General features: G+C 56.6%; 1 protein-coding gene across 3 annotated transcripts; it reads right to left on the bottom strand.

Moving 5' to 3' along the window:
• Positions 1–1947: 1947 nt before the first annotated feature.
• MLXIPL (MLX interacting protein like) lies at positions 1948–18953 on the bottom strand. 3 transcript variants are annotated; one of them, XM_037506829.2, is made up of 17 exons: positions 18655–18953; positions 14949–15055; positions 12422–12504; positions 12176–12265; positions 11789–11833; positions 11153–11354; positions 10947–11027; positions 7948–8105; positions 5705–6251; positions 5400–5467; positions 5174–5324; positions 4906–5021; positions 4696–4815; positions 4389–4516; positions 4186–4309; positions 3460–3589; positions 1948–3185 (listed from the first exon to the last, which is right to left on the bottom strand). In XM_037506829.2, exons 1-17 carry the CDS (start codon positions 18951–18953, stop codon positions 3067–3069), a joined length of 2568 nt encoding a protein of 855 aa, XP_037362726.1. In that variant the 3' UTR covers positions 1948–3066. The 3 variants fall into 3 exon arrangements, with proteins under 3 accessions (XP_037362726.1, XP_054549592.1, XP_037362727.1); XM_054693617.1 differs by having other exon boundaries at positions 5174–5321; XM_037506830.2 differs by lacking the exons at positions 3460–3589; positions 4186–4309 and having other exon boundaries at positions 3068–3185.
• Positions 18954–19535: the final 582 nt, after the last annotated feature.

Genomic DNA, 19535 nt, shown 5'->3' with positions numbered 1-19535 from the left:
GACTTTAATTTGCAATTGAATATCTACCTTGCATTGAGTGGAGCCCTCCCTACCTTTGGCCTTGTATCAGACGAAATGATAAATTTCCTCATTGTTTAAGCTGTGGCTGTCAGACTATGGCCCTGGACCTCTATCATTAGAAATGCATGTTCTTAAACTCCATCGCAGACCTGCTGACTCAGAAGCCCCGGAGGTGGGGGCCCAGCAAGTTGTATTTTAACAAGCCCAATAAATGATTCTGTTGCATGCTAAAATTTAAGAGCCACTGATTTAACTAATTTGAGTCCCAGATGTGTTATTATTTGCTGCTCAAAATCTCCATTACAGTGGTTCTTAACCTTGACTGTAGTTTTGAGCAAAATGCTGATGTCTAAATACCACATCCAGGGATTCTTATTTAATTGGTCTAGGCTGAACCTGGTGAAGATTTTTAAAAACCCCTCCCCCGCCCCATTATTCAAATGTACATTTAAGTTTCAGGAGCAGCTAGAAGAGCTACAAAAGGCAAGTGCAGAGAGTGTGTGAAGGTGAAACTCTCTTGGACCAGGCGATGGTCACAGGGATGGATGCTCACAAGGTCAGCTGGCTGGCAACAGACTGCACAGAGTGTGGTGTGTGGGGAGCAGTCGAGGACTATTTCCAGCTTGCACAAGTGTCTGGACAGCAGCGCCCTTCTCGGGAATGGGAAGGATGGACAGGACCAGGCTACGGTCTCAGAAATGATGAGTTCCACTTTGGCTCCTTCGAGGTTAAGAGAGAGGTGGAACTCTCCAAGGAAGGGGTCAGGGCGCTAGATGGATAGGTGGGTGTGTAGCTGGGGTGGGGGGAGAGCAGGGCAGCACAGAATAGGGGTAGGCCGAAGGAGATGGCATTGCTTCAGGCTTGTCACAGAGTAAGGAAGGACGCAGGCAGTGGGACGCAGGCTCTGCCAGGGAGAAGGAAGGACAGCCTGGAGAGAAATCTGGATTGACACCCAGGGAAAGAAAGTTTTAAGAAGGTGGTCTGAGGGCCTGAGGGAAGGCAAGAGGAGCACTGCAAGTGGTCATTGGAGTTGGTAGTGGCTTTGGTGTCAAGTAGCCTTGTTGAGAGCAGTGTAGCGGGGAGGCTGGGGTTCAAGGGGAGTGGGGGAGCCAAGAGGTAGGGGTCTGGGATGAGTGGGAGAAACGGAGGGAGAGTAAACAGACGACAGACAACTCTCTCAAGAGAAGGTGGCATCTGGGGGGGGGGCAAGGTCAAGGGGAGATTTTATGGGGCTCTTTATGGCAGGGTGTGAGTGGGTAGAAACCACAGAGCACAAGATGCCAGGACGTGGCCTTGCAGAGGGCTGCTTCAAGCCTTTGTGGTCACAGCAAATAGCACTTCAGGGCTGGGGGCACCTGCCACCTATCCGGTAGAGACATAGCTAACAGGACACTCCTGGGCCCGGCAGTCAGGGTGGGCACCTCGCTAACCACACAGCCCTGGGGAAGTGAGTAAGCCCCTCTGTGCCTTAGGTTTTCACCAGTAAAGGGGGGGAAGAGAATAATTTTACTGTGGTGCAGGCACCGTTGTAGACCCTTTATGTATATTACTCTTGTGTCCTCACGGCAGGCCTCCAGGGGTAGGTGGTGTGAGGATTAAGTGAATACACAACACACTTAGAACAGCTCTCAGTTTGTCATAAACACTAGGTAAGCGCTCTGTTGTGGTTGTTTCTGTTATTATTCTACATGAGTGAGGGAGATGCAAAGCCCAAGGAGACCCTGCTTTTGGTACCCTGCAAATGTCTCTGAGAAGATGCAAGATACACTCACCAGGTTTGAGGGTCAGCTCCACAAGGATGAGAGCTGTAGCAGCAACAGAATCCCCAGGCCAGGACAGTCACCTGGCCCATCGTTGGCCTCCATAAATATTTTAAAAATGGATCATGAAGTATTGGGGCCTTTGAGGCATTTACGGCCACTCCCCATCTGCAGTATTGTTCCTTCAGAGACATCCCAACCAAGTGCCATCCCCCTCTGTTCTCATCTCGCAGAGTGGGGAGCTCACTACCTCCTGAGGAACCAGCTTCTTCTGGATGGTTCCGATGGATGGCCCTTGGTCCCAGCTTTGTCCTCTTCCAACTTGGAAGGTGATGACCCTCTCTGAACCTTCTTCTGTCCACAGAGGGAGAGTTTCCAGGAAGACTGTGTCATCTCTCTCCTGGACGACAGCAGCAGCCTAAAACTGACCACACTCCTTGTTTCTAGCTGCCCCACTGCAGCCTATTCTCAATTCAGCCATCAGAGGGACCCTGTGAAGAAGTTACCTCTGATCTTGTCCCACCTCTGCTAAAAAGCTACTAGCTCAGAGAAAAAGCTAAAGTCCTTTCATGGCCTGCCAGCCCCTCTACCAGCCACCTCCCACTGCCACCCTGCTCTCTCCCAGAGCAAGACACGCTGACAGTCCCTACAGTTTTTGTTTTTATTGGTCAAGAATTCCTTACAAAATCCACACACACACACGCACATGCACGTACGCATGCACGCGCACATGTACGCACACACACAGATGCCTGCTTTGGCCTGGCCACCCCCTGCCCTGCTCTCTCCCGGATCAGACCTTCCACTCAGGGATGCAATCTTGCAACCCCAAGTTTACCAGTGAAGGTGAGAGAGAGGGAGCCTCCTTTACTGCTTCTCTGTTCAGAAACAGAGGCTGGCACCCCTCCCTTGGGGAAGCAGGCAGGGTGGCAGGGAAACAGATCCCCTTCTCTTCTTCAGGGTCCCTGAGTTGCCAACTTAGGCCCCCAGGTATCACCGCTACTGAGACATGGGATTATTTTCTGATTGAAGTTCCCCCATTCCCATTTTTTAGTCTGGAAAATGGTGGCCCATAAGGGGGTGTGAGTTTCCCAGGGTCACAGCCTGGAAATCAGCTCTTCCTGGCTTCCAAGAGGTGGGAAGAGACCTGGACCTTGCTCAACCCTCAGGAAAGGGTACAACCAGGCCCTGGAGCAGGAGGGGAATATGCAGAAGTTATCCCTGGAGTCCTCGGCCAGGAAGACAGTCCCAGGGCAGCTGAGTGAGTGGCAGCGTCTGGCCAGCACTATAATGGTTTGCCAAGGGTACCCTCTGTGACTGCCTGCGTGGCTTGCTCAGGTATACAGCTTGGGTCCGTCAGGATACTGGTGGATGTGCTCAGCTGGCGCAGGGAGTTTAGAACAGCTGGGGAAAGAAAGAGAGGTGCCTCCTGGGGTCAGGGCCCTTCCCTTGGATGCTAAAGAGTAAGAGACTAGGTGAGGACTAGTTGGCAAGATGGTCGGCCCCACCTAGGACCTCTGTCTGCAGGCATCCCAGAGGCTGGGGATTGTCCAGAGGACATGGTGGGGTGGCCAAAACCCTAGGCTCTTTTGAGCAGGCTGGACCTGGGGTCTGAGTAGAGTAGAACCCTCTGCCCTGAGGTCTGGACATCCCAGTGGGCAGGCAGGTGGTCACATACTTGGCCGGAGAACAGGTAGGGAGCAGTACTGGTCCAGCCAGGCCAGCGAGGTCTGGCGGAGGCTCTGCAAGCTTGCTGTGGACACCATCCCATTGAAAGACTCGAACAGAGGTCGGATGAGGATGCTGAACTGTGCCCACGTCAAGGAGCAGCCTGTGGGCCAGCTGGTACTTTTGCCCACTTCACATAGTATCCCCACATCTGCCACCAAGCAGGGGAGGGGCCTGACTACTGGCCCACCTTGATCCTCTGTTGCTGCCACCCTCCCATCCTGCTGGGGTCTGCCCTCTCTCTGCCTCTCAACCCCTTCCTCCTCGCTCCTCCTTGGCCCTCTTTCTGGCCTGGACTGTCCCCCTCTCCTGGGCTTCCTGCTCTGGCTCAGTCAAGAGTTTCGCTGGTATGGAAGTGGGAGATTCCATGGCTTCTCTAGGCTCGCCCCACTCCCACCACTGAGTTTAGCACATCCCCCCAACCCCAACTGGCCAGACTTTCTGTGGCCAGGGCTGTGGGGTCCTTATCCAGGGACTCTTTCTTTAATTTCCCTCTGCTCCCAGCCCATTGCTGGGCAACCCTGCTGGCCCAAGATGCCAAAGGCATGGGAGGAGTGCATAGGAGAAGCCTGTTCCCCTGGGACAGCTCTGAGACCCTGTCTGGGAGCTGAGCCTATGTCAGCTGCAGCTTGGGCTGCTGGCAGTGTTCACTCCGCTACTGGCCAAGTGAGGATACGACCCAGAACTTCCAGTTGTGCAGCGTGCGGGTCCGGACATAGTCATCAAACATGACCCGCATCTGATCGAAACGCTGATGTGTGATGGGCACCCCGGTAGCAGGCAGCTGCTGCTGGCACAGGCTGGGGAGGTATGGTGGGTCAGGGGTCGGGAGGCAGGAGGCATACCCCTGGGTCCAGCGCCCACGGGTCCCCCACCTACTTAATGGCAGCATTGAGCTCCTCGATCTGGTCCCGCAGCTGCTGGGCTTCCTCCTGCAAGGCCGCCCGCTCCTGCTGCAGCATGGTGATATACTCAGCCGTCTTCTGCAGCGTGGTTGCTTTGCTTACCTGCAGGCATCACCAGTGCTGGCTCAAGTTCTGGGGGTCACCCCACCCCGCATCCACTGAGGCACTGGGGTGGGAGGAGGCACTTGGCTAACTGGAGGAACCCTGGGATTTGATTTTGAGGGGAAAGGTCTGTGAAGGGGCTGTGTGGTTCTGGGGAGCCAGTCTGGACTGGGGCTCACCTTAAGGCTGGGCTGGGCGCTGAGTGTGCTCACCAGCCCATGTAGGGTGTCAAATCCCAACTTGATGTTGAAGCGCCGCTTCTGCTCCGCAGAGATATGTGTGATGCGCCGGTTCTCTGTCTGGGGGTAGACAGCAGGGTGAACTCTGGAAGGAGCGCAGAAGAGCCTTGGAGGCAGCAAACAGAACTTGGGGTGGAGGGCAGTACCCACCTTATTGTTGTCTGGACGGGCCCGGCTTAGGATGGGGTGAGGGGGAGAGACATGGACACTCAGAGTCCCCGGGCCTGGCACGGAGTTAAGTTCCCGGGACAGCTGCTGCTCACCACCTGTGGCAGGAACAGACAGACCCACAGAAAGACCAACATAGAAGAGAGGGTCCCATTGCCCAGTGCCTCACCCTGACCCAGATGTAGTCACCCCTTTTTTCTTTCCCTCCCTTGATCCTCTAGAGTTCCCCAATCCCTGCAACCCTCTTTACCGCTGGGCGCTGGGGGTGAGAGCCGCTCCGCTTTGGGGACAATCAGGGGCCTGGGAGGGACCAGTGTGGCTGGGCCTGGTGGTGGCCGGGGTGGTGTGGGGGCCGAAGTCGGGGGAAAGAAGGTGCAAGGGAAATCAGGGACCGTCTCCTGCTGGGGTGGAGAAGGGGGAAGAGTTGGGGTGAAGTCCCTTGGCCCACCCTCACCTCCTAGTGCCTGCCATCTTACCGGGGATCCTGGGGGCTGGAGGAGGACGCTGGACACGAGTGGTGGTTCCAGGGTTTGTTCGGGTTTGGCTGTGCATAGACAGAGCTGTGAGCGCCTCTGCGGCTGGCCCCACCCCCATCATTGCCCTGGAACACACTCCCTCTCTCCTAACAGCCCCTAGTCCTTTCTGGTTCAGGCCCATGCCCCTCATTCCTCACCACCCTGCCCCCCAGCTGAACCTACCCCTAACCTTCATCCTCCACTCCCACAAGTCCCTACTTCCAGATTTGGTCCCCCCACTGCTGACTCTGCTCTTCCCATCTCACCTGCTGTGAGCAGCTGTGTGAGGCAGGGGTTGTTGCCCCCAGCAGAGGCAGTGGGAGTGGCAGTGGCAGGGGCCAGAGTTGGGGGGCTGGGCTTCTGCCCCCTAGGGGAAGGGGTGAGAGGCTTGCCCCTGGGTTGCACACCTTGGGGCACTGTGAAATGAAGCCCAAATGGGGGCTCCGGATACCCTGAGGGTAGAAGGTCCATGGGGAAGCAGGTAGAGACAGCGCTTGAGCCAGGCTGTGGGGTGAGTGGGAAGGCTGCGGGGGCAGGCAGTGGGGATACTCCGGGGGCAGGAGGCACTGTAGGGAAGGGGAACCTGGGTGAGAAGATAGGCTCTTCTGGCAGCAAAACAGTGGGTGGAGCCAGGGGAGGGAAGGGAGTTGAGGGACAGGGCTCCACAGCAGGCCCCTTGGCAGGGACAGGGTATTGGAGGAGGGGTGGGGGGGCAGGAGCGGGTGGGAGCTTGGGCTTGGGTTCTTCAGGAAGGAGGAATTCAGAGTTCAGGAAGGCACTGGAGTCCAGGGGGCCTGGACAGCTGCTCTGAGCCTGGATGGGGGGAACAGATAAAGAAAAGGGGAGAAAGATGGCCTTTGTGGCCACTCAAGCAGCCTCCCAACCTGGATGCGCTCTGGACTGGGCACTGGGAGAGATAGAGAAATGATCCTCCCCCTGCAACACGCGCATCAAGGATATGATAATCTAATGAGGGGAAGGAGTGGAACACATTTATGCACAAATTTGGCATGAAAAAGAGCATTATCTTCTTCTCCATCCATTCATTCACCAAATAATTTAGCCGGGCCTCCCCTGGTGGCGCAGCGGTTGAGCGCTGGGCTGTGAGGCTGCCCGCAGCCTTTGTGGCACCGGTTCCTTCCCCGGCCGCCGGCAAGGGTCCCACAAAAAAAAAAAATTTAGCCAACCATGCGCCAATCCACTGACCCTTCCTCCATTCACCCTTCATCTATTCACCTACCTCTTTGTTCTCTCACCTATGAGCTCGCTCATCTACCTGTCTCTCCATCAGTCCACCAAGTACCGACCCAGTCATCAATCCATCCAACCATCTATACTTCATTCATCCGCCAACCCATCCATCAGTACTTTCGCTAGCCACTTACCAATCCTCCAGCCCACTTGTCAATCCACCACACTGTTCATCCATGACTCCAACCACCAACCCATCCCTCCCCAACCTCTCATCTACCTAGAGACACCAACCCATGCATGCATCTGCCCCATGTGCTGCCCACATTCCCGTCCACTGACATATTCATGTACCCACTCCCTTTACTCGCTCAATTCACTCGTTCAACCATTGGGCAGCCGTTTCCTCGGTGCTGTTAATGTGGATGAAATCTTCTAGATATGGAAATGCAGTGGTGAGGAAGACATAGCCCTTTCAGGCCTTCACTATCTAGTTGAGGATGGAGACCCTCAACTAGGAATTGCTATAGTATCTGCAGAGCGATGATGGAGGGGGAAGCCATCTGATCTAGCCACAGGGAGGCCTGGGGATGCCTAAGTCAAAAATGGCTGTTTTGGGCCTCCCTGGTAGTACAAGGGGTTAAGTCTCAGCACTATGAAGCTATCTGCACCCACCATAGCACGAGTTCGATCCCTAGTCAGGAGCAACCCCTCATGGCGCAGCAGACCTCTCCTGTCTCCCCCACTGCTCCCCTCAGCAGTGTATTTCAGTCAGTCCATCTGTTCTGTTCCCCACTCTGTCTCTGGTGAATCCTCTCATCCCCCACACTTCTGGCCTGCACCCCAGTTCTTGTATGCATAAATAAATAAATCTTTAAAAAAAATTGGAACGATGCTTAATATTAAAAAAAAAAAAAGGCTGTTTCCTAAACACACATGCTCAGCTTTCTGCCTCCATGTGCTCATTCACGCATCTCCTCCCATCAGGCCTGCCTTCAGCTGATCTCTTCTGTCCAAACCCCACCATTTCACCAAGGCCCAGAATCCCCCTCTGGGAAGTCTTCCCCGAGCAACCCAGCCCTGGGTGGTGCTCTGTTCCTTGCTTCCCTTGTCCTCAGCCTCCCTCCCGCAACCATTTTGTCCAATTGTGCTCCAGGAGGGCTTTCTCCCCCAGCTGAGTTGTGCCCTGCAGGAAGACAAGATGGGTCTTTCTCCCCCTTGACCACGCACAAGACAGAGGACTCAGGAAGTTCCCAGAATACCTCCTAGATGCGGGCAGGTGAACTGGGAAGGATAGGGTGGGATGGAGCAAGCTCACCTGCCCTGAGAGGTGGGTCATGCCTGAGGAGGCAGCGGGTACCTCTGAGCCCAAGATCCCATTGCTGAAGTTGGGGTCAGCCATAGGGCCAAAGCTGTGGGGCTCCGGGAAGTTTGAAGGCGTGGACGTCGGTGGGGGGCGATAGTTGGCGAAGAAATCTGTAATTCAGATACATAGGAAGAGGTTAGGGCTGAGACTCGAAGCAGTGGGAGGAGAGCAGGCCTTGTGCCCTTGTCCCTAGGTTGGTTGGCTGTGGGGTGGGGGCTGGAGGGGGAGCAGGGGCTTCCACAGGAGATTGTGAAACTGGCAGAGTTTCTGTCTCACTCAGGGGAAGCAGCGACTGAGGCTTGGGTGGGATGGGCCTGAGTGGGAAGCAGCAGAGAACTTCTGTAAGGGTGTGTGCAGGGACCCCAGGAAGCAGCCCTGCCAAGCAGCCCTGTACTTGGCTCATGAGGCACCCCCTTCACTGTCCCCAGGCCTGGGCATTCCCCTTATCTGCTCCCACTGTTACCAACTTCGCTGGGTACATAAAAGGGGCTGGCTGGGTAGTAAAGAGTGCCAGGGAGGGAAAGGGTGAGGTCCAGGGGGAGGAGGTCTGGGATGGGGAGGGGCCCCAGGGTTACAGGAGTTCAAGAGATGAGTCAGGGGTGAGAGAGGTCAGGAGGTCAGTATCTGGAACAAGTTGGGGTTGTTGGAAAGTCAACAGGTGGGGCCTTAAGGTTATATCCCAGGAGGGGTGGTGAAGGGGCTAAGGGGGTGAAAGCAGGGGTCAGAGGTTGATCTCAGACTGGGGGCAGGAGCAAGAGGGTGCTGGAAAGCTGGGAAGAGCTATTGGGAAGGGGCAGCCAGATTGTTTGAGGTGCGGGTTGTGTAAGCCCTGGGCTATTCTGGTTTTGGGAAGCAGCTGCCAGTGGCTTAACCACATCCCGGGCCTGGTTGCCACCCGCCCACCCGCTCCCTTCCGGGCACCTTTCTCTGACCCTGGCTAGCCTTGGGTCTAGCTCCCAAGGCCACTGGTCTGGTCAGACCAGAACCCATGACCTTGGATAGGCCCAGCCCCCCCCAGCCCAGATTGCTGGTAATGCCGCTGTCCCAGGGGCTACCTCGAAGGAGACCCAGGAGTGGCACAGCTAGACCATGCCAAGCCTCAAGGCCAAAGGGAAGGGTTAGGCCTACAGGTACATCTTATGTGACCCCATGTGGCGCTGTATGCCGCTAAGGAGCCAGCTCTGTGCGTGTCAGCATGTGGTCTCACAGCATCTGTGTGACTCTCCCACTGTCTGTAGGACTGAGCCTGTGTGCACCTGACATGGTGACTGAGGTGCTCAGCGTGCGTGTCTGCTCTTCACCCGCATCTGCTCATGCATGTATGTATGTGTGCCTGTGTGTGCAGGTCTACATCTTTCCACCTCCACACGTCAGAGACCATGCACCCTTTAGGCTTGCCACATACTGGGCCTGGCCCCAGAGCAGCTCCCTGCTGCTGCCCACTCCCAAGGGCTCAGCAGGGCTCAGGGAGTAGCCAGTCCAGCTCATCCTTGAATTACCAGCATTCCCTCACCATACCTTTCCTGCTTGTCCCTGCCCTGCACAGAAGCAGCCTCCTAGCCCTAGCACCCACTAAGGCCTGAGCCCCCCCAGCCTCCATTCTGTCCTCTGACAGGCCTCCCCTCCACCAGCCCCTCTCAGGCCCTGAGCACCCTCCCCTTTGCTGAATACCATTCACCAAGCCCTTTCCCCTTCACTGAGTGCCCCTGGTCAGCTCCCTCCTCCATGGGGCTTACCCCTCCTCTGGGTTGTCTCCCAAGTGAAGAATTCTCAGGGACAATCAAATACCTGGTTTCCTGGTACTCCCTGTCCTCCCAGAACACAAAGCATCTGAGGGGTCACGCCAGCCCCCTCCCCTGTGTGACCCTCAGGAGAGGCTGTTCGTGCCACCGACCCCAGCAGCGATCTAGGACTGAGAGAAGTCTCTTCCTAGCCCCAGTTGTCCAGGTTTTGCTCAGAGCCTGAGGTGGGGGTGATTGGGCTCCTACCTGTGGCAGGGGTCTGTGTGCCCAGACAAGTCTGCTGCCCTCCCAGGCCGCTGTGCTCCCAGGGCACTGCCATCAACACTTCTGACCCCACAGCCCCCACCCTGCCCAGGGCTGAGGGAGGGGTGGGGGTGGTTCCTCATTCCCTAGGCCCCGCCTCACCTTTTGAGTGACAGGCCCAGGACCCTGTAGGGAAGTGGAGGGGGCACCCCCTTTCAATTCCCTGACCCTTGGCTGAAATAGGCTGAATGTGCAAGCTGACCCCCAGCTTAGCTTCAGAGCTTCCTAAGTGTATGAATATAGGGAGCAGTCTCCAAGACGTATAGCTAAGCAAAGAAAACAACGTGGGGAAGAGCCCACTGTGAAAAAAAGAGACTTGTCCACATGTGCTGTACAGACATGAGTGTCTCTGGAAGGACACAGAAACCAGTGACCTGGTGGTGCTGGGGGTCAGAAAAAGGAAGAGAGAAAATGCTACTTTTAAAAATGCTTCACAAGATACGATTTCTGGGATCATAAAAATAGCGCAGGAGGGAAGAAGTGGGTAAGGTCCAGGTGAAACAGACTGGCAAAGTTGATAAATGTTGAAGCAGGTAATGGTTACGTTCAACTATTCTCTCTCTACTCTGTGATTATGTTTGAAATGTTCTTTCATAAATAGCTTCTAAAATGAATTATGTAAATACACCCAAACAAACCAAAGTCCCCTGAGCGAGTCCCAGCATCACTGCTTCCCTAAGAGCTCCCAGAGCCTGCAGCTTCATTGTCCCTGACGCCCTGTCCCCTAACCCAGATCCCTGTCTGGCTCTGCTCTCAGCTTAGGCCATGCCAGCTGCCTCCCAAGGCAGAGCCCTCAGAAATTCCTCAGACCATTTGCTCTCCAAGAGGGGCCTGGGATGGGACTGAGGCCTCAGCCAGGCTGGCAATGGCCCTGCCCACCCCCACCAGGGGAGGGGCCTGCCCCACCTGAGATCTCCATGAAGTCATCCAGGCTGGGCTGCAGAGGCGTCAGATCTGGCTGGATCATGTCAGCATTGCCCATGTAGGCTGGAGGGGGCAGTGTGCTATCAGAAGTGGCAGGCAGGGTGGAGTGGGGCACACATCCCCAGCATCCTCCCTGGACCCGCCGCTTGGCCTCTCACAGGCCTCCTTTCCCGGGCACTGGCCCTCACCATCCTCCGGGGGCAGTTGCATGGGTGTGGGGCTGGGCTGAGTCATGGTGAAGAGCGTGTCAGAGATGTCAGACAAAAAGCAATCAAGGTCCAGACGCTGTCGCCCACCAGGCTCCTCCTCGGGGCCCCCCAGTAGCACCGGCACCACGCTGGAGAAGAGCTGCTCGCACCATTGCTCTGGTGGCGGCCACCCCCCTTCCACCTAGGAACACAAAGCCATCAGGAACTGCCCGAGAGCTCCACTGCACCCCACTCCTCTCCACCCTGGGGCAAAGGGGTCTGCCCCGGCCCTTCCATTTTTCTTTGCTGCAGGGAAGGCCAGGGTCACCATCCAACAGTCCCTCCCAGGGGATAGATGGGACAAACCGCTGAAGAGATAAGGGTCCCCTTTCTGCTCCAAATACATTTCTTGCTTGAACCCCCGTTCTCCCCTGCTTCTGCAGGACTTGCCCAGACAACCAGAAAGCTTGTTGTCTTCCCATCGCTGCAAGCACCAAATCTTCCCCTCCCTATGAGAGAAGGGCTCATCTAATCCACTTGGGGACATCAGCCACACCCACTCTGCTCACATCACACCCTAAGCTCTGCCATAGCACTGCCCAGCAAAGGAAGGCTGTCAATTGTCTGAGTACCTACCTGCTTTGTCGCCAGGAGATCCCCTTCCCTGCTGGACTTACGGAGCTGCAGGAACACACAGAGGTGAACACTGGATCCCTTGCCCCCTCCTTCATCACTCCCTGCCAAGGCCTCTTCTATCACATGCTCCCCAGATCTAGGGGTATCCCATTTGCCCTCTGGTGCTCTTCCGCCCTGGGAAGTAAGGAGGCTGCGAGGAGACTCTGTGGCCACACGGTGGCACTGTCATCCTGGGATGGAATGGAGATGGGGTGTGCGGGGTGGGGGGCAGAAGAGGGTGGGGAGGTGTGGAAAACTGGGAGGGCGGGGGGAGGGGGCAAGGTGATGGTGGTGGGGAAAGCAGCCTCAGAGGAATGGTCTGGGGCCTCCCGCTGGGCCCCCACTGACCCGCTTCTTGTAGTAGATGCGCCACTTGTGGTACTCGTGCATCACCACCTCGATGCGCCGCTTCCAGTAATTCCCCTCCAGGACCACGGCCTGAGGAGGGCGGGGCTCAGTGCCAGGGGCCGCACCCTCACCCCTACCACTCACGTGCTGCCCATCTGGGCTAGCCCTTCCCGCACAGTGCAAGGAGAGATGGGAGCAACCAGGGAGGTTTGGTGGGGAGGCAGGTGGGCTGGGAACCTCAGCTACCTCTGGTTTCCGGTGCTCATCAGCCTCTGGTCCTTGCAAGGGGGTCACGAAGCCACATACAGGGCTCTTCCTCCGTTCCACATCTGAGGGAAGGGAACCAAGTCAGGGGTGCCAAGCTCCTTCATCTCCCACCCTCAGGAGCCAGGGACTCATGTGTCATACTCATGTGTCATCCTGCTCCTGCCTGGCATTCAATGCTCAGTTTAAGTGGCACCTCTTCCAGGAAGCCTTTCTGTTTGCACTTGCCCTCCCAGATCTCCCTTCTCTATGCACCCTCTATTCTTTCACCCTGTGAAAGGAACCTCCTCCACCTCCTCTGCTTCTCTTGGGAGCCTAGTAGGTGTGCAGGCAATGCTGGCTGCACGGGATTGTGGGGTGGTCCACAGGAAGGGAACTGCCTCATAAGGTCCTGGTCCGCCTGGCAGGCCCCAGAGCTCTGCTTCAGGCTGCTTGGCACTGCCCACACTCACCCCAGCAAACCAGCTCTGTCCACTTCTGACTACTTACCTGAGCCCTTCCCCATACCCTCCTTGTGCTCCCTGTTGCCATTCTCAGCCCAGACTCCTTCCTTTACCCTATAAACATATCCTGAGCTCTGCTTCTCCTCCCAAACCTTTCCCTCCTTTTTGCTACCCCAACAAGCTAACTTCTTCCCTTTCATCCTGTGGGATTGAGATGGTTTGTCTGAGGATTAGACGTGAAAGCTTGAAGTCTGTGGGGAGTTTTTGTGGCTAGGAGGCAATGTTGGCATCGAGCCATCTAGAGGCACAGGCTTAGGAGGGAAGTTCAGGGAAAACTGCCTCCACAGCAGGAAGATGGGCTGCAGAGTTTGAGGCTGGAGTCAGGGAGACCAGGTGAGAAGTGACAGCAGGCAGGGGGACAGAATAAGGAGGGGAGGGGCTAAACAATAACAGAAAGTCCCAACAGCTCACTTTCAGGGAGATCTTGCGTGTCATGTGTCGGGCCCTGTGCTGAGACACGGGTGCTCTCACTGAAAACTCGCAGCGAAGTCAGACCTGTTATTCCCCCTTTACAGATGAGCAAGCTTTGGCTAGCAGAGGTTGGGACTTTCTCAAGGTCACACAGGTAGGGCTAGACTCAAACCCACTTCTGTCTGACTTAGACCTGGAGTCCTTTCAGCAACTTGTACGACAGCTAGAGACCAGAGTCTGCATGTCTGGGTAAGGACCTCACGTGGCATCAGAAAGTTGTGCTGGGAGAAGACTTTGCATCCATCCCACTTTGCTGGTTATGCGGGATGGGTGAAAGGTGAAGGCTCAGGCAGGATGGTGGGGATACTAACACCTCTGTCCTGGACAGCACCTGTTCTGAGAGTTCTTCGTTGAGGACTGGAACCAACCAGCTGGGAGCAGTGGAAGGAGCACTGGGCTCAGAGTTGGAAAGTCCTGGACTTCCAGCCAGCCACAGCTCTGTGATTTTCATGCCCTGTGACCCTAAACAAGTCACTTACCCTCTGGGCCTCAGTTACTCATCCATAAAATAGGGGTAGTAATACCACCAAGAGTTGCCAGGCAGCCTGAAATAAAATGATTTATGGAAGTGCCAGGCACATCAATGAAGAAAAAGAGGAGAAACTCCCTTTTCTCTGCTTGGATGGAATCCAGCAGGGCCAGTACAGATAATACCATGTGTGATCCCTTTTGGACCTTGTGTTCCCAGCTCAGCACAACCTGTGATCCAGGACCTAACTATTCTGGACAAGATCCCTCCATAGGCCCAGCTAGTCCTAGGAGTCATCCCTGCTGGGTCACATGAGATGGGAGGGTCGAGTAAGACCAACGGAATGACTGACCTCCTCAAAGCGACATCAATTCAACCATAATTTACTGAGCACCAACTTTGTGCCAGGTCCATTCACACCCATTATTCCCATGCCAGCTGTGAAAGGTAGAGCTATTGGCTTCATTTCATAGATAAGGAAATAAGTTCAGAGAGGTTAGACAACTAGCCTGCAGACACACAGCCAGAAAGGGGCGAGACGGGGGAAAAAAATCAGCTCTGGTGACTCCAAGTCCAGAATTCCTTCCACTATGTCACATGGCTCTCTGGGCCTCTTCCCCCAAATCTTCAATGGGGGGCACCTGCTGGGTGTTCAATAAGGACTTCGGTGAAAGGCTGGTAGAGACCCATGCAGGAGCCTCAATTTCTCCATTTGTGAAATGATGTGCTTGGCTCCATTACTGTCTAAAGACTCTTTCTGTCCCAGCATTTGAGACATCTTACACTAATGGGAGGGAGAACAGGCCTTGCAATGTTCCCCAAATCTCAGTCTATCCCGTGACTTCTAAGGGGGACCACTGCTGTCCCCATCTTTACAGTAGACAGCACCCTTGGACTCCCCAAGACCTTCTGGGAATCAGAAGCTCTTCAAAGGGCTTAGTGCAGGGGCCCAGTCTCTTCTAAACACTAGTAGCACCCTGCTGTGCTAGCCCCTGAAGGTCTCTTGAACAGTCCCCATGTGTAGCCCTACTGTTGGGGGTGGAGGGTGGGGTGCTTGCCCACTCACACTGGATATACCAGGCTCTCCAGATGGCGTTGTTGAGGCGAATCTTGTCTCTGCAGAGCAGCTTGAGGCCTTTGAAATTCTTCCACTTGGGAGAAACCAGTTTGCCACTGTCAGAGGGAGAGGGCTGGGTCAGGAGTGCAGAGAAGAGGGAAAGCTGGGCTTCTTCTGCAGGGGTTGGCTCCACACTTACCATACACTGGGCTCTCATCTATGGTGAGCCATTTGAGGGACCCCTAAATCCTGTCCCTCATTCTAACTTGCTCGAAATTCCTACTTGTGTGTCCCCATTAGGTGCCCTTCTGCTCCCTGGGGAGTGCTATCTGTTAATCTACTACCAGAGCCCGCCCTCCAAGGCTGAGACTGTTTATCAGCTCAGTTATCAGAACAGTGCCCTGCAGCCTTGGGCTTACTGGCTCAGGAGGGTTCTTAGACCCAGTCCTAGGGAGGGGAACTGAGGAAAGGAGAAGACTGGCTCAAGATCACATGGCAGAGATTCACTCAGCCCTTGGGGGTTTTTCTCCATCAGTCCTGCTGACCCCCTTAGGCCCAGGCCACGTGGTGATTTGGTGAGGATGGTGCCTCTTTTCCAGCGTGAGCCTTGGAGCAGCCAGTCACTGCCCAGCCCAGCCCAGAATCCCAGATGACAGTCTGGACCGAGCTGGGTGTGCCCCTTCTCAGTGGCATACACAAAACAACAGCCATCAGGGTTCCAAAGAAGGCAGCTAGGATGGTGGCATTGTGGCAGTGAGGAGATGGCGCCGGAACCCTAGCATTCCAACTCCATGAGATGGAGGGGCTCTGCTAGGTGAGGGGCTTGACTTCAGGGTCCTGCTAGGCACAGGTCAAATCTGCCACCTCCAGGGACCTGACCTAAGAAATATTCAGGGTCTCAGAGCCCTGCTGGTCCCTTCCTCCACCCCTCCTCCTGGTTCATAGCCAGGGTTGTATGAAAGTCCTCACTGGCTCACTTCTCCAACTCTTGCTTGTATGGAAGACTGAAACCGTAAGACTTAGTCTTTCAGAAAGCCAGGCCTGCTCTGCAGGGGCCTCTCCCTCATCCTGAGGGTGGGTGGATGGCAGTCGGACTTCTCAGTCCCTTGGGTGCATGGGTCACTGGGTCCCTTCTCCTCTCTGGTCTCCAGGCTCCTGTGTTTGCCTTTGGCTGGGGGTGCTGGGAGGATGGCCACCCAGGGCACAACAGGCCTCATTACCCAAATAGAGTACACAGCCCAAGAGCCCAGGCCCCCTGGCTGGGCTCCTTCCTCCTGGGGTAGATAAGCGCCATCTGTTTAGTAGGGAGACTTCGAGGGGGCACTCTGACACCTCCTGGGCCAGCATCTTTGTGACCCCTGTGGGGGACTCCTGAGTTTGTTGCCCTGCCTGTATCCCAGTAATCTCTCAGTCTACTCTGCCCACCCATTTCCCTGCTGAGGTTTGTGGCCAGGCAGGGCTGGGGGTAGGGGGCCAGAGGAATGGGAAAAAGACAATGTCCAAGGCCCAGGAAGAAAGGATTTGGTGTGTACTGGGCCTGTAGGATGGTGGGGAGGGGAGAGGCCCCATCTGGAGCAAAATGCCTAGTTCCAGGGTTCAAGGGCTTCTTGTGACCAATAGAAAATCTAGAAATCTTGAAGATGGGATGGGGTAACTCCTGCCCCCCCAAACACATCTACCTTGCAAGAATGCCCTTTAGAGTCTCCCCGACAAGGTCATGTTTGCTCGCCCCACTCCCACAGGTAGTCAGCTCTGACCATGAACCAGTATGTTCTTGGAGCTTCCAGAACCTGCCTTCCTGGGCTTCCACAGAACAATGGACACAGGTTTATCCTCCTAGAGGAGAAGCCCTCCCTCTGCCCATGCTGCCCTGCGGTGTGTGGCAGCTGGCTGGGCCTCTGCAGATGCTCCCCCAGGTCCATTTGGCTGGTTCCTCCCAGCACCTTCTGCACCCCCTACCTCATTGTCCCTTCTCACCCTGTCACTCTTTTGGGACACTTGCCTTCTGCTTCTTCCCTTTAGGGAACCTCTATAATCAAGGGTCTTTAAGAGTTAAAATACTCTCCCAGCTTGAGCTTGTTCTTCTCCTCCATCAAATGGGGAACCCAAGGGCTCCTCTGGTAGTGAGCCATCACCCTCCCGAGAAGCTTAAGCTCCTGCCCGGGGCAGGCCAGAGACTTAAAATTTTAGATGTTTAGGGAGAAAACAGTCCTCTCCCCTCAGCTGCTCCCGGTTGGGGTTACATCATCCTCTTGGTAGGGTTGGTTCTTGGAGTGTGCTCTGTCACCCACCACACCACCTTCCCTGGACCTCCTCCTTGGGGTTGGGGAGGGACAGCCCAGGTAGAGCTGTATGTGTTATAAAGCAGGAAACAGAAATTAGAACTAAGTGGGAAGTGGTGGGGGTGGTCTTCAGGGGAACCTGTGAAGGAGGGGTGCCCACATTCTGCGCACTAAGACCTTAGATGCCCTGTCTGAGACAGGCCCTGAAGTCCGAGGGAGGGAGGAAAGGGCCGGGAATTTGAACTTTCCACAGCGGTCCTGAGCCCTGGACGATCAGGTTGCAACATGACCTGGGCCCGGGGCCAGAGCAAGTGGGCCAAGGTTACAACGCCTCCAGCCAATGGGGTCGAGGCTGGGCCGCCTCGCTTGGGGGTGGACAACACTCCCGCAGCAATCCCCCCACCCCAGCTCCCGGTGGCCTTCAAAGCTGCAAGTGTCTGTCTGTAGCCAGCGGTTTTCAGAATGGGAGGAGACGCCGCGGAGGAAGAGGCTTATTTGCGCAGCGGAAAGATCAAGGCCGACCGATACCCCTTTCTCCACTACGGTTTTCGGTTGATAATTTATCCTGGGCCCTCCGCTCCAGGGAACTTTGCTCCAGGGCACTGGGCCAAGACCCCGGTTCGCGCCGTCCCCTGAGCTGCGGGCGTGGAGCGGGCGCCAGGCGTGCCGGGTGCGTCCTGTGACGCGCCAAGCCGGGGGCTCAGGCAGCGTTAGGCGCTGGGCTTCGGTGGAGTCCGGGATAGGCGAGCCCTGGACTTTTGGGCAATAGTCCTGGGCCGCCTGCAGCACCCGCTGCCCAGTCAGGACTAGAGCTCTCGGCGAGCTGCGCGCCCCCGGCTCAGCCCCGGGCACCCACTACCCACCACCCTCGACCTAGCAGATCGAGAACGTGTGTCCCGGCAATTGGGGAAAGAGAGTGGGAGTGGACAGAAAACAGGGTCAGTTTCAGCCAGTGCTGGCCAGAAATTGGGACAACCTCGGGTGCGAGGAGTAATGCCAGGGAGCAGGGAAAGAGTGAGGGGTTTGGGTTCGTTGGGTCTGTAGTTGGCTGGGCGGGATCAGAGAGTGGGAGGTGGGGATGGCTAGATGGCCTGGGGTCCTGGGAGCACGTCGGATGCCCTGTCATTTCTTTGGGGCAGAGGAGCAGGGGCCAGGGAGAGGGGTCCCGTGTGGGCCTACGGAGGTCGAGGTGGAGGGCAGGCAGTGCGCGCCCTGGGGAGGGAGTGATGGTGGGCAGGAATGGGAACCAGGGGGTGCACAAGCCCGCTGGGGGCCAGCGGGCTGGGCCGGGGTCGGAGGATGCTCGGGGCTGGGGCAGTGGAGTGTCTGCTAAGTGGCCCGCAGTCCCGAGAGCAGCGGGAACCAAGACTTGGGACCGGGTGGGGTGTCCGGGGCCCCAGCGCGCGGTCGTCGGGCCCCGGAGCCGCCCTCACCTGTAGGCCAGGCTCATGCACTCGAAGAGGCGGGTGAGTGTGGGGTCGATGCTGCGCGGCCCGAAGTCGACGAGCCCCACGGGCCCCTCCTGGTCGCGCCGCCGGGTCAGCGAGTCACTGTGCGGAGACGACACCATGAAGTGACCGCTGTGGATGACCTGCGAGCGCAGCCGTCCGCCCCCGCTGCGCCGGGCGCTGGGGTCCTCCGAGTCCGTGTCGGAGTCCGAGTCCGGGCTAGGGACGACCCGCGGGCGCTGCAAGCCGGCGGCCAGACCCGCCAGCGCCCCGGCCGTGGCCATCGCCGCCGCCGCCGCGCCCGGGCTCGGGAGCAGCCAGCGCCACCCGGGTGGCCAGACCGGTCTCATTAGCATAGCCCCGCCCCCGTCCCGAGGGACAGTTCGAGGGGGCGGGAGCTCGGGGCCGGCGCGCGCGGGAGCGGACGGGGCGGGGCTTGTATTAGCATAATCTATGCGCCAGGTGTGAGCGCGCAGACCTAGGAGCTCCGCGGGACTGGAATTTGTAAAAGGAGGTCTCTCCCCCTCCAACCCCTGTCCCTGTGCTGTAACCACTTAGAACCCCTGTTGGATCCGTAAAAGGAATCTCCAGAAGAGACAGCTGTCAGTCGTTCACACCTGAGTCTGAAAGCACCTCAGTGCCTGGGGTTTCTGCTTCCAGGGATGCCTTCCCAGAGGCCCTCTCTGTCTTCTCCGTTCTCCTGGCTCACATTCAGCAACCCTCGGTCCTCTCCTAGCTGGTCCTTTCGCCCCCACGAGGGTCTCAGCAGCCCTAGTTAACATAATGATCATCACTACATCCACATAGACGCCCAGGAGGGTTGCGTGGAAGAGTCCTTCGAGGCCCCAGGGTCATTACCAGTGTGG

The sequence above is a fragment of the Talpa occidentalis genome, unplaced genomic scaffold, assembly GCF_014898055.3.
Source record: "Talpa occidentalis isolate TD23 unplaced genomic scaffold, MPIMG_talOcc4v2.1 talOcc4.12, whole genome shotgun sequence".
Lineage (NCBI taxonomy): Eukaryota > Metazoa > Chordata > Mammalia > Eulipotyphla > Talpidae > Talpa > Talpa occidentalis.
Note: the sequence above shows the minus strand (reverse complement) of the source record. Positions and strands in the feature narration are given on the sequence as shown.

Bases quoted from the DNA above. Each gene is read 5' to 3' on its own strand.
- MLXIPL (XM_037506829.2), bottom strand. From the start codon at position 18,953: ATGGCCACGGCCGGGGCGCTGGCGGGTCTGGCCGCCGGCTTGCAGCGC. The intron at 6,252-7,947 runs GTGAGCTTGCTC...CCCCCCATCCAG, and splicing joins TGACCCACCTCTCAGGGCAG to GCTCAGAGCAGCTGTCCAGG. The intron at 5,468-5,704 runs GTGAGATGGGAA...GTCTATGCACAG, and splicing joins CACACAGCTGCTCACAGCAG to CCAAACCCGAACAAACCCTG.